The 13,593-nt window shown below is 36.0% G+C and overlaps 1 protein-coding gene across 7 annotated transcripts in view; it reads left to right on the top strand.

The window, feature by feature from the left end:
• The window catches only part of KLHL28 (kelch like family member 28), a 35,457-nt gene that overhangs the window by 3,487 nt on the left and 18,377 nt on the right, over positions 1–13,593 (top strand). Inside the window, exons 1-2 of one of the 7 annotated variants that reach the window (XM_060619609.3) lie at positions 8,619–8,707; positions 10,653–10,752. The exons of 2 other annotated variants lie outside the window; for them this stretch is intronic. In XM_060619609.3, the coding sequence (XP_060475592.1) occupies positions 10,750–10,752 (3 nt within the window). In that variant the 5' untranslated portion in view covers positions 8,619–8,707; positions 10,653–10,749. Of the gene's footprint in view, positions 1–8,172; positions 8,708–10,652; positions 10,753–12,897; positions 13,342–13,593 lie in introns of those variants that run through there. 4 more of the 7 variants (XM_078448291.2, XM_078448290.2, XM_060619607.3 and 1 more) reach the window with 4 other exon arrangements.

The following is a 13,593-nucleotide window of genomic DNA, read 5'->3' as shown; positions in this document are numbered from 1 at the left end:
TGTTGTATTTCTGGTGCTAATCTGTATGAGGTAACAGGATCTCACATTCATTGCAACTAGTTTTATGTAACTCACAGCTTTTACTGGATGTAGAAAAGGCTTTGGGAGCTTCCTTTCTTTTGTATTATTTCTGACTTCATGATATAATGATTCATACTATAAGAGGCTTCTAATGTTACTTTTGTTTCTTCAGATATAATGAAAGCCAGGCCCAGAGAACAGGAAAATATGCCAACTTGTTCATAGGCTCACTGATAAAATAGTATGCCATCAGTAATTGAATTCTTGTGTGAGGAGAGTTGAACTGTGGGAAAGAAATTTAAGAAAATGACTCACATAATAAAATATTATTTCATAAATCATACTTGTTACAGCAAAATATATGTGTTTGGATTTTTTTTAACAATTCTTATTTCTCATCACTATTTGTTCTCCTTGTAGCAGATAATTGCCTCCCAACTGATTTCAGCACAACTGTTTTGTAATTTAGGTGTCAGTTAAATAGTTACTAAACTCACAGCTTGACCTTTATTAGCTTTGTTTCAGAACCTGAAATTACGAAGCTGCTGCAGACTATGGAAAGTTTGATTTTTATCTAACATCGTGTTTATATTGTGGATGTTTATGTAACAATGCTACTATTATATAAATAACAGAAGGGAATGATTGTTCCATAGATCCCTCTGTATTTCATTTTAAAACCTTGATGTACTTTTAAATATATATATGTGTGTATTTGTATGTGATCTATCTATTTTTGAGTTTCTATTCTGCCCTTTTTTAGTTTCTTGTTTGAGTTGAACTTTACTGAGATTAAGAAATTATGAGTTTATAATAACCTGGTAGTGAAGAACTCTGGAGACAGCATACCAAGCTTTAAGTCTTGCCTGGGCCTAGTTTCTCTGTGCCTCAGATTACTTTATAAAATAGGAATAATAACAATAGCACCTATCTCATGTTGTTATTGTGAGGATGAAAGGAGTTAATACATGTAAAAAGCTTAGAACAGTAACTGGCACACTGTGACAAAGGTATTCCAGTTGCTCTTTATTTTTAAAAATTTTTTTTAGTGTTTGTTTATATTTGAGAGAGAGAGAGAGAGAGAGAGAGAGAGAGAGTGTGTGTGTGTGTGTGTGTGTGTGTGTGTGTGTGTGTGCGCGCGCGCGCGCACTAGCGGGGGAGGGGCAGAGAGAGACAGAGACAGAATCTGAAGCAGGTTCCAGGCTCTGAGCTGTCAGCACAGAGCCCGATGCAGGGCTCGAACCCACGAACTGTGGGATTGTGACCTGAGCCAAAGTTGGACGCTTAACCAACTGAGCCACCCAGGCACCCCATTCCAGTTGCTCTTTATAGAATCATTTAGTTTTCTCAGGAGTGGTAATAATTATAAATTGATTTAGTAAATATTTTGAGTAGGTCTACACTGTTCAGCTTTGAAATTTTTTTAATGTAATATGTAGAGAATGCTGTTTTAAGATTAGGAAAACGTTATAGTTCCTATAATGTCTCTTACTACTTGTATGATCTTTGTCAATTCATTTAAACTCTCTGCACGTCAGATTCTTCATCTCTAAGTCTTAGGCCAAGTTTAGTGCCTTACACATACATTTTTTTCTGTGCAAGATTTCAAAAACATGCAAAAATAAAATAATACACAAACCTTCATGTCTCTATCACCCAGCTTCAACAACATGTCATGAGATCATCTACATCTACATCTGCTTGCTCATCCCATATTAATTTGAAGCAAATCTCTGAAAACATTATCTACAAATATTTTAGTATAAAAAGATAAAAACTCTTAAAAGTACTACATATGTAGTTATATGTTACATATGTAACATATAAACATATAAAACATAACTACAGTATCCTTTTTCAGCAACTAAAGTTACAGTGATTAGTTAATATAATAAATTATCCAGTTAGTGTACAAATTTCCAGTTGTCTCCTAAATATATATGTATGGGTGTGTGCACATGTATGCATGTGTGCACACAACACCTGTACATTTCATTAGTTGTATTTGCTTGATCTTTGTTTCAAGTTTATTTTGAACTGTAGGTTCGTTCTCTTTTATTTCTTTCAGTTTATTTGTGGAAGCATCTAGGTTATTTATTTCATGAAGTTTCTCACAGTCAGGATGTTTTTTGCTAATTGCATCTTTCTGTTATAGTTTAACGTGCTTTTTCTGTTCTCTGTACTTCTTGTAAATTAATAGTTGGATCTAGACTGTTGACTGCATGTTTGATTTTGGTGTTTGGGGGGGGGGGGGGCGGGGAGTCCAAGAGTATCCATAGATCATATTATGGTCTCCTATCAGAAGGCCCTGATGTCTGGTTGTCTCTTTGTGATATTAGCAGCCCTTCGTAATGAAAGCCTACCTACATTTATTCATTAAGATTGTGAAGTGGTGGGGTCGTCTGGGTGGCTCAGTTGATTAAGCATCCAACTTTGGCTCAGGTCATGATCTCTCTCGCAGTTTGTGAGTTTGAGCCCCGCGTCAGGCTCTGTGCTGACAGCTCAGAGCCTCATGCCTGCTTCGGATTCTGTGTCTCCCTCTCTCTGCTCTTCCCCCATTCATGCTCTGTCTCTCTCTGTCTCCCAAAAATAAATAAAAGTGAAAAAGAAATTAAAAAGATTGTGAAATGGTGACACTCTGTCATTCCTTTATTTATTAACATTCCTGTATTTATTCCTTTACTTCTATGAAAGAAACTTCCCCTACATTTGTTTGGTAACTCATTGGTGTAGTTAGTATTGAAAAGACATGATAAATGTTTGATTCTTTCCCTTTATTTACTAGGTTTCAAATAATAAGTTGGTTCGTTAGCATTTTCCAGTGGTGATGAATTAGGACTTTCTTTTAATTATCATAATTTTGTTATCATTATGGACTCATGGGTTTAAGCATATCTGATAAGTTTTAATCAATTGTAGTTATTGATGTTCAGTTTGTCCCATCTTTGACTAATGATAGCCTATTCAGTTTGGCTCCTAAGCTTTTTATAACCTTCGCTGTCATTGATAGCTTTCTTGCTACCTAGTATGTCAAAATTCCAAATTTATCTTGACGTTTTTGTGCCCCAGGCCTTGAATCAGCCATTAATCTAATAGTTTCTAACCCTTTTCAGGAAACAGAGCTAGTAAATATAATTAACTTTTTTTCTTAAAATAATATATTTTATATATTTGTGTATCTCATTTGCATTTTATATGTTTATGCATAAAATATATTAATATATAATTAATGTTTCTGTATATAGATCTATTCTAAACACTTTATATTCAAAATCAGAGTTCAAGGTTTATATTTAATATCTTAGTCTCAACATCTTTATCTCTTTGCTCCCCTACTGAGAATTACAGATCATAGTGACCCTAGGGATGATTAGAAATGCTTTCTAATAATGCATTTGCAGTGCACACATAACAGTTTCACAATACAAATAACACTTTCATCAGCAATGTGATTACTGAAAATAGTGTGTTTTTTTAGGGCATATCCTACTAGGAAAGGACCATCAAATTACTGTTTTAAAGGTATTTGGAATGATATGGTTAGACCACTAACTAGATGAACATTGAGTTCCTTTGCTTCCTTTTATTTTCAAATGTATTATGGATTGTGTTTTCAAGATTTAATTTTGCTTTATAATTATATAAAATACTTTTTCCATAAGCAAATCTATAAAATGGGATATATTCAGAGATGTCTAGCTTCTATCTCTATCCCCTCTACTCTGTTCCCTCACTCCTCCTGTAGATAACCTTTAAAAATATATATTATTTAATATTTCCTTTGTTTTTATGTAAGTGAATCTGTATATTTGTAACCTCCCATTTCTTAGGTAAATGGTGACATACTATACACATATTTCTCTTGCTTGGATCAGAGATCCCTCTAGAGCCTATGTACAGAGATTCCTCATTCTTCTTCCATAGCTGCATAGCACTTGATTGATTGGATATGTCATAGTTTTTTTCAACCATTCTTTTATTGGTGGACTTTAGAGTTGTTTTAAAATTCTTGGTCAGTTACATCTTGCTCTCTCAAGCATAAAAATAAGCATAAAGAATTATTCTTTTGCTTTTACAAATAGACCTGCAATTATTAACCTTATGAAGGTGCCATTATATATTTTTTGCCAGTATATTTTTTGGGTAAATTCTTAGAAGTAGGGTTGTTGGGTCATAGGGTAAATGCAAATGTAGTTTTGCTAGATTTTCCAGATTTACCTCTAGAGGTCTTAAACATTTGACATTTGCACAGCAGTGTGTGAGAGTGCCTGTTTCTCACAGTCATACCAACAGAGTATATTGCCAGGAAAGAATTATTAACTCATTTTAATCCATTTGATTGTAAGTGAGGTAGAGCAATTTTCCATATAGTTAAGAACCATTTGCATTTTTTAATGAGCTATTCATTTCTTTAGCTTATTTTTTCTGTGGGGCTAGAGTATTTTAGAAATGTTATAAATATTCTGATATGTGTTATATATGTGTTGCAGATATTTTTCTCAATCTCCTATTTCTCCTTTGCTTATGATTTCTTTTTTTGTTGTTTATTCATTTCGAGAGAGACAGAGTGAGTGGGGGGAGGGGCAGAGGGAGAGAGAGAATCCCAAGCAGGCTCTGCACTGTTAGCACAGAACCTGATGCAGGGCTCAAACTCACCAAACACGAGACCATGACCTGAGCCAAAACCAAGAGTTGGATGCCTAACCAACTGAATCATTCAGGTACCCCTCCTTTGATTTCTTTAGCTAGGCAAAGTTGTGATGCAATCAAGTTAGTCTGTTTTTTCACTCATTGCTTGCTTCTGGATTTTGTGTCATAATTAGGAAATTATTTCTAATCTCGTTACAGAGGAATTCACCCTATTTTATTGTAATAGTTGTATGATTTCATTTTTTACTTATACCTCTGATCCATTAGGAATTTATACTGGTGTAGATATGTGGAAGGGATCTAATTTTATCTATTTTTATAAGGATCTAATTTTATCTATTTTTATTCAGTTACCCTAACCTGCTTATTTAAATTTTTTTAAATGTTTTTGTTTATTTTTGAGAGAGAGAGAGAGAGAGCACTAGTGGGAGAGGGGCAGAGAGAGAGGGAGACACAGAATCCAAAGCAGGCTCCAGGCTCTGAGGTATGAGCACAGAGCCTGATATGGGGCTGGAACTCACAAACTGCGAGATCATGACCTGAGTCGAAGTCAGACGCTTAACCAACTGAGCCACCAGGCACCCCTAACCTGCTTATTTAAAAGCCCTGTTTTCCTTATTGATTTCAAGATAATGGCCTTTATCATAAGCTAAGTTTCCATATGCTGAATTATCTATTTCTGTATTTTAATTCTTCTCCATTGGTTTGTTTCTCCAAACCAAACATTTGGTTTAATCCACAACAACAAACTTTACAAATGAGAACATTCAAGTTTAGAATAAGTAATTTGTCCAAAGTCATAACAGCTATTAAGGAGTCACATATAAACTCGATCCCAAATCTCTCGATTCTGAATTTGTTCACTGTTCTTCCCTGTTTTCCATGATACTTCTTTTCCTTCTGCACAAGGTTGTTATTGAGATAAAACTGTCAATGTAAACTGTCAAAGATGAGGTTTTAAAGATTAGAAGTTACTGCTTCTTTGAGTTATTTTTAGACATTTAAGGTAAATAGCTGAGAACCAAATATAGTCACAGTTGTAATTTGTAATTTTGAAGGAGTTACAGTGTGACTTAGAATAATTTTTTAGCAGTTATCCTTGTGATGGCAATATTTTAACTGGTTCTTAAACGTTAGCATACATATCAATTGCCTGGAGGGCTTAAAATGCATGTTGCTTTTGCTGCCCCTTCCTGTTATGTCTATGTTTCCAATTCCTTAGATGTGTGGTTGGGCTCAAGAATTTGTATTCCTAACAAGTCCCAGGTGATGCTGATGCTGGTGGTACAAGTATCAAATTTTGAGAACCATTGTTTTAAAGCTTCTAAAAAAAAAAGTTAAAAGTTTTGCGAATTGCTTTTGGGTCAGATTTCTTCAGACAGGAAAGGGGTCAAATTAAAAATTTTAAAAATGATGTTATGACAATCTCCATTATAATTCATTTTAAGTTTCCTATCTTAACCCTTTTAAAGTGTATAGTTTGAATTGTTTTGGTTGAGCATTAAAAATCTCATCTCTTTACTTAGAGCGCGTGCACGGCGCACATGCATGTATGCGCACACACACACACACACCCAGGGGGTGGGGGGTTGGGGGGTGGATGGGGAGAGGGAGACAGAGGAAGTCAACAGGTTCTGCGCTGACAGCAGACAGCCTGATGCAGGGCTCAAACTCATGAACCATGAGATCATGACCTGAGCTGAAGTTGGTCACTCAACCAACTGAGCCACCCAGGCTCCCCATTCACAGTATTTCTTAAAGGGAATGAACATCGTGTCATGTGTATCCTGTACAGTGATGGGCGGAACTATGTGTGAGTGTTTTTTTCACAAAGTCATCTTTGCCAGTTCCCTTTCTTTGAGTTGTTTTTCAAACTTTGATCATTTTTATTATTGGGGGGGGGGGGCTAAGAAAATAGGTTAAAGGAGAAATCTATAGAAAGTCTGAGTGTAGGGGAACAGCTTCATCGTGACCTTCATCGTTGCCTGTATGTGTCCACATAAGCAAAAGCTTGAATCCTGGGACTGCAGCTTATCTGAGTGCTGGAAAACCTTGTGATTCTCCTGAAACACTAAAAGTTGGCAGACCTTTATGGAGCCGCTACAAGTCCATCTCCCACTTGCCTTTTTATAACCCTGAGAGTCTGTCATGAGAGTGCTTCTTTTCAGCTCCCTGATTATGATGAGATGTGGGGCTTTCATGTGCCCCTACCCCAAAGAATAGAGCTGCAGAACATAAAACTGCCTAGCTGCAGTGTAGTTTGGGTTCTTCTAACTTGTGTTGCCATCGTCCAGCCCCTTTTGTTTCGTTGTCTTTTTTGTTGTGTGGGACAAGAATTCAGGAAGCCTAGTCTTTGGCTTACTCTTCTTTGTGTGCTACTAGCAAACTGTCCAAATTTAAAAGTGCCTTGTATCTTTTCCGGTCAGATTAGCCAGGCTTTGGTTATGTTAGTTCGCTCGATAGTGAGTAAGCTTCTTTTCTTTTTTGGTAAGCATGAAAGGAAGTCACACGGCTTAGCCAGCAAAAAACAAGCCTTTCTAAGTATGATATTGATAATAATAAATTGCATCTAACAGTTATTGAGTTCTTATATGTGCTGTTTTGTCTGTGTTTTACTGAGATGAGAAAATGAGACTTTAAGATCACTTTCCCAAGGTCACACAACTAGTAAATAGTAAAGACAATATTGTGACCCTAGGACCCTGATTCCTGAGTCCCTTATTAAAATCATACTGTCCTGCATATCTGGATACTTGAGATACACACAGACACACACACATGTGTGTGTGTTTATGTGTGTTGTGTGTACATACATGTGTGTGTCTTTTTACAAATCAGTATTGTATCATGCTTTCATATTATGTTAGTGGTAATTTATTAGTCTTAAATACACAAAAACTAGTTTACTGTAAGTATCTATTACTATATGGTTCCTATTTATATAAAAGTGAAAGAAATGAATAAATAACTCATTAATTTGATTTTTTTAATTAATTTTTGAGAGACAGAGAATGGGGGAGGGGCAGTGAGAGGGGGACAGAGGATCTGCAGCAGGCCTCACGCTGTGAGCACAGAGTCAGATGTGGGGCTGGAACTCATGAACTATGAGATCATGACTTCAGCCGAAAGCAAGAGTTGACCGCTTAACCGACTGAGCCACCCAGGCGCCTCCATTTACTTGATTTAAAAATCAGCAATTCTGCAATACTTTATGGGACACAGGATTTCAGTAGTACAGAGTGGATTTCTTACCTAGTAGTGAGAAATGGTGCAACCCAGAAAGCAGAATACCTTTTAAGTAGTCAAGAAATTCACTTCAAATGCAGTAGCTTATTGATAAATAAAATTATATTTATCAAGAACTTACTGGTAAACAATATCCTAAGCACGTTATATATATAAGCTTATTTAATCTTTGAAACATCTCTGTATAATTAATAATAATAATATAGTTATTGAGTAACTTTTATCCCTAGGTTATTTTACATGATAACCTTCAGATTTCTTTCTCTTCAGACTCAACATCCTCAGTTCCATTACCCATGAGACATGATTTGAATTTCTTCTCTTTGTCAGGTGTTATACTTTGTTTAGCTCCCTTTTGAAGGATGGTATCCAAAATCTATACTCTAGATGTAGTGTGACATTTGCAGAGCAAAGTGAGAATGTCTCCGTTAGTTCTGCATGTTATAGTTCTATTATTGCAACTTAAACGTACATAAGCTTAGTGTACTAAAATAATATTAAAATTAAAACCCCTGAGCCCTTTAAACATATCCTACAAATGTATCTTTTCTCTCTTAAGCTGTACTTACGTAGTTGTTTTGTAATTCATTATAGAATCTCAACATTTACCCTCTTAAATTTCTTGTTAGATATCAGGTGTTTTTGGATCCTTGATTTGTTAATCACTGATTTTGCTGTCTTTGGAAGCTTCATGTCACCTGCACAGTTGAAGGGAACGCCCAAGTATCTTCATTTTGGCCTTACAGCATGTTCTAGAAGCTTTCCTCCAGATAAACCTCATTCCATGAAGGTGGTATACTCTCATGTTGCTAATTTAGTTAACTGAAGTTTATATTTTTTTAGTTTTGCTGTCAAAATCATGAGAGTCATTGTAAAATTCTTTACAAACATCTAGTTCAACGTCAAGTCTTTTCCTGATGTCCAAGTCTTCTATATACATTAAAAAAAAAAGAAGAAGAAACAAGATTAGTCTATAACATGTCTTACTGTTATTAGCTCATCCATTCTAGTTTTACAGATCACTACATCCTATTCTAGGTATTCACAAATCAAACCTTTAATAATTTATTTTAAAATATTATCAAAAATAACATTAACCTTATCAGAATGTTGAATTTACTGTCTTATTTTTTAAAACAGTCTCCAGTCTGTGGCACTGGTAGTAATTGAAATATTAGCTAAGTCTCCTTTTTTTTTAATTTATTTTTTTAAAGACTTATCTTTTTTAGGAGCACCTGGGTGGCTCAGTTGTCTTGATTAATACAGTTTATAATAATCCTTTTTTTCTTTTTTTTCAATTTATTTATTTTGAGGGAGAGAGGCAGAAAGAGAGGGAGAAAGACAGAATCCCAAGCAGGCTTCACACTGGCATTGCAGAGTGGATGTGGGGCTTGAACTCACAAACTGAGATCATGACCTGAGCTGAAACCAAGAGTTGGATGCTTAACCAACTAAGCCATCCAGGGGCCCCTATAATAATTCTTGAAATTAGGTAATGCCAGTCCATCAACTTTGTTCTTTTTCAATATTAAGTTGGCTCTTCTGTCTTTTACTTCCCCTTATAAACTCTGGAATCAGTTTGCAATATCCACAAAATAATTTGCTGGAATTTTGATTGGGATTGCATTGAATATATAGTTCAAGTCAGGAAGAACTGACATCTGACATCTTGATGATTTTGAGTCTTTCTATCCATGAACATGCAGTAGCTTCTTATTAATTTAGTTCTTTGATTTCTTTCATTAGAATGTTACAATTTTCCTCACATTAATGGTGTATATATTTGTTAGATTTGTATCTAAGTGTTTCATTTTTTTAGGTGTTAGTGTCAACAGTAATATGTTCTTAATTTCAAATTTCACTTCTTCATTGCTGATGTATAGATAGAAAAGGGATTGACTTGATATTAGCCTTGTATCTTGCTACGTTACTATAATTGCTTATTAGTTCCAGAAATGTTCTTGTTGATTGTTTCCGATTTTCTACATAGACAATCCTGTAACCTGCTAACAAAGGCAGTTTTATTTCTTTATTTCCCTTTCTTGTCTGATTAGTTAAATCTCCTTTTTCAATCCCTTCTCTTCTTTTCTGCTTTTTTTTCTTAATTTTTTCTTTTGTTAACATTTATTTATTTTTGAGAGAGAGACAGAGACAGAGTGCAAGCAGGGGGAGAGGCAGAGAGAGAGAGGGAGACACAGAATCCAAAGCAGACTCTAGGCTCTGAGCTGTTAGCACAGAGCCCAACCCAGGGCTCGAGCCCATGAACCACGAGATATCATGACCTGAGCTAAAGTCAGATGCTCAACCAACTGAGCCACCCAGCCTCCCCTTTAATTTTTATTTTTGAGAGAGAGAGAGAGAGAGAGAGAGAGCGAGCAGGGGTGGGGGGCGGGGAGAGGCAGAGAGAGAGGGAGACACAGAATCCAAAGCAGGCTCCAGGCTCCGAGCTGGCAGCAGAGCCCAACGTGGGGCTCAAACCCACGAACTGCGAGATCATGACCTGAGCCAAAGTTGGATGTTTAAGTGACTGAGCCATCTAGGCACCCCCTTTCTCTTATTTTGAATCCATTCACTTTTCCTGTTTATTCTGCACTTTTCAGCCCGAATAACATTCTCCTTGTGAAATAAGACAAATGAAAGTTGAGTCTTAGACAATGAGAGAGTTGTTTATGTTACACAAAACGGCACATATAATTAATTGCATATAAAGGAATTGAGTACTTAAATGTTTACAGACTTACAGATGAAGTTAAATTTGACCCAGCCTTTTGAGAATTTGAATTGGATGAAAAGAAAATGAGAGGAGAAAGGCTATAGACAAAAATCAGGCATATGGTAAGAAAATATTTGTATAGCCCTTTAATAATTACATGAGCTTTATTGGAATGAAAGGTTATTGTGGAAAGAATGGGAATTACTGAAAGTGAGGATATGGGAAGAAGCAACTTAATACAATGGCACTTAAGTGCTATATTCATGGCACTTCAAACTGTATGGAACTTTACATTTAAAATGGGCGCCTGGTGGCTCAGTTGGTTAAGTATCCGAATTCAGCTCAGGGCATGATTTCATGGTTTACTAGTTGGAGCCCCGCATCGGGCTCTGTGCTGACAGCTCAGGGCCTAGAGCCTGCTTCGGATTCTGTGTCTCCCTCTCTCTCTGCCTCTTCCCCATTCACACTTTGTCTCTCCTTCTCTCTCAAAAATAAATAAACATTAAAAAAAAAACCAACTTTAAGAAAACATTTTCATATAACCTTTTCAGGTAGAGGGAGGTATTCTTTTATGAATGAAAAAATTAATATTTAGATTAAGGAATGTATTGATTCCATGTAACAGTATGTGACCTAGTTCAGACTAAAACTCATTATCTTATATTTCCAAGGTCCTTTTTATTTCCTGATGCTGTTCGCCTTTTGTTGCCTCACCATAATACCCTGTACTTGTAACTCTTAAAAGTTTATTGCGTTTTCATGTGCAATATCTAATTTGACCCTCAAAAACCATGTGAGGTATATAGTTCAGGTATAATGTTTCATTTTATAGATCAGGAAAATGAAGATGAGAGAAGTTAACTAGATGTAAAGTAGCTTAAGACTGCTTTTTAATCTTTTCACTTGTTTTCTGTATGTTTTCCATTCCTGTTGTTCATTTTTCACTTTTTAGTCAAAATACTAATTTTTTCCAGTAAACTGAGACTAAAGGGAGTTAAATAGATTAAAAGGTCAATCCTATAGTAAGTAAAAGAACAGATCCAGATCTAACCGTATGCCTATGGCTGCTGTCTTCTTACCAATTTTCTGTTCTGGAATAAAGTACCTACTGGAAGACACAGAATTTTTTTTTCCAGAAATTTCTTGAGACTTGTTCATACCATGATTGGCATTATTCTGTTAGATGTGTGGGGGATTATTTGGAGAGATCAGAAGTGGAGGTCAATGATACCAGCTGTTAGGTGGCCTGTTACCATAATTTGTTAATGGATTTAAAATTTATTTGAAACAAGTGTGAAATGATGAAGTTCTTGATGAAGATAAAAGTTTCAATATTTGGATATTTCCACTTTAAAATGCATAGGAATAAAGTGCTATACTCTCCCAGTCCTATCTGTATTGATATTGGTTTGGAATGTTTTGATTTATTTGGTAATACTTTAAAAATTGGAATCAAATCTACTTTTTTATTATCCCAATAACTTATGTTTGAAGTGTGAATGAGATAGGAACAAAGCAGTTCATATTTCTAAGCAGCTGCTAAGATCCATTCTGAAGAAGGATGCCTGGGTGGCTCAGTCGGTTAAGAGTTGGACTTCAGCTCAGGTCATGATCTCACAGTTCTTGGGTTCAGGCCCGTGTCAGGCTCTGTGTTGAGAGTTCAGAGCCTGGAGCCTGTTGCTGATTGTTTGTCCCCCTGTCTCTCTCTCTCCCTCTTCCCTGCTCACACTCTGTCTCTCTTTGTCTCTCTCTCTCTCAAAAAAAAAAAATAAATAAAAATAAAAAATAAATAAATAAATAAAAAATATACACACACACACACACACACACACACACATATATTTTTAAAAAAAAATCCATTCTGAAGTGTCCATGTATTAATTTTTTAGGTAACAAGTTGCAACAAACTCAGTTGCTTACAGCAACAGAAATTCAGGGGCACCTGGATGCCCAACTCTTTGATTTAGGTTAAGCATCCAATTCTTTGATTTTGGCTCAGGTCATGATCTCACAGTTTGAGGGAGCAAGCTCCTCATCGGGCTCCGAGAGCATGGAGCCTGACTGGAATTCTCTCTCTCCCTACCCCCTCTCTGCCCCTCCCCTGCTCGTACTCTCTTTCTCTCGCTCTCAAAATAATAACCTTTTAAAGAAACAACAGAAATTTATTCTTCCACAGTCCAAAATTAGTTATCACTGTGCTGAAATTAAAGTGTTGGCAGGACCATGCTCCCTCTGGAAGTTCTAGGGAAAGAATATGTTCCTTTCCTCTTCCAGCCTCTGGGGGCTACCAGTTATTACTTGGTTTGTGGCTGCCTCATTCCAGTCCCTGCCTTTGTGGTCATATTACCTTCTTTCTTCTTTCTGTGTCAAATCTACAGTCTTCTTACAAGTTGCATTTAGGGCCCACCCGGATAATCCAGTAGATAATATCCCCATCTCAAAATCCTTGATTATAACTGCAGTGTTGTTGTTGTTTTTGCCAGATAGTACCATTCAAAGGTTCCAGGGATTAGGATGTGGATATCTTTTTGGGAGCCATTATTCAATTTACCGCAATCCCTATTTGTTCTTTTTCTTCTTTTATTCTCCTCTGTCTCTTTTTTCCTGTTTTTTATTGTTCATCTTCCAGACGTACAAAGTGGCAAGAAGATTGATTGAATATGATCTAAAGTTATGGTGAAGAGTTGAGTAGATATGGTGTAGATGAGTAGGTGAGCCTAATTGCCTTCACTATAGAGCATCAAATTGTACTCACATTAATTTTTATTGTCATTCAATTGGTTGATAGTAATAGCTTTGTTAAATTCAGCACCCTTTATCAAAGTAATTATTGAATTGTTGACTAAAATGTGTGTTAACATAGAATTTCTTTCCAACTAAAGCATCTGTTGATTAGATTGGTAGGCATTGATATTATTCCTGATAAAATAGCCAAAAACCTACTAGCATTGTTTCAGAACTCA

Source organism: Panthera onca, chromosome B3 (genome assembly GCF_046562875.1).
Source record: "Panthera onca isolate mPanOnc1 chromosome B3, mPanOnc1 haplotype 2, whole genome shotgun sequence".
In the NCBI taxonomy this organism is placed as follows: domain Eukaryota; kingdom Metazoa; phylum Chordata; class Mammalia; order Carnivora; family Felidae; genus Panthera; species Panthera onca.
This window is presented reverse-complemented; position numbering and strand designations above follow the sequence as displayed.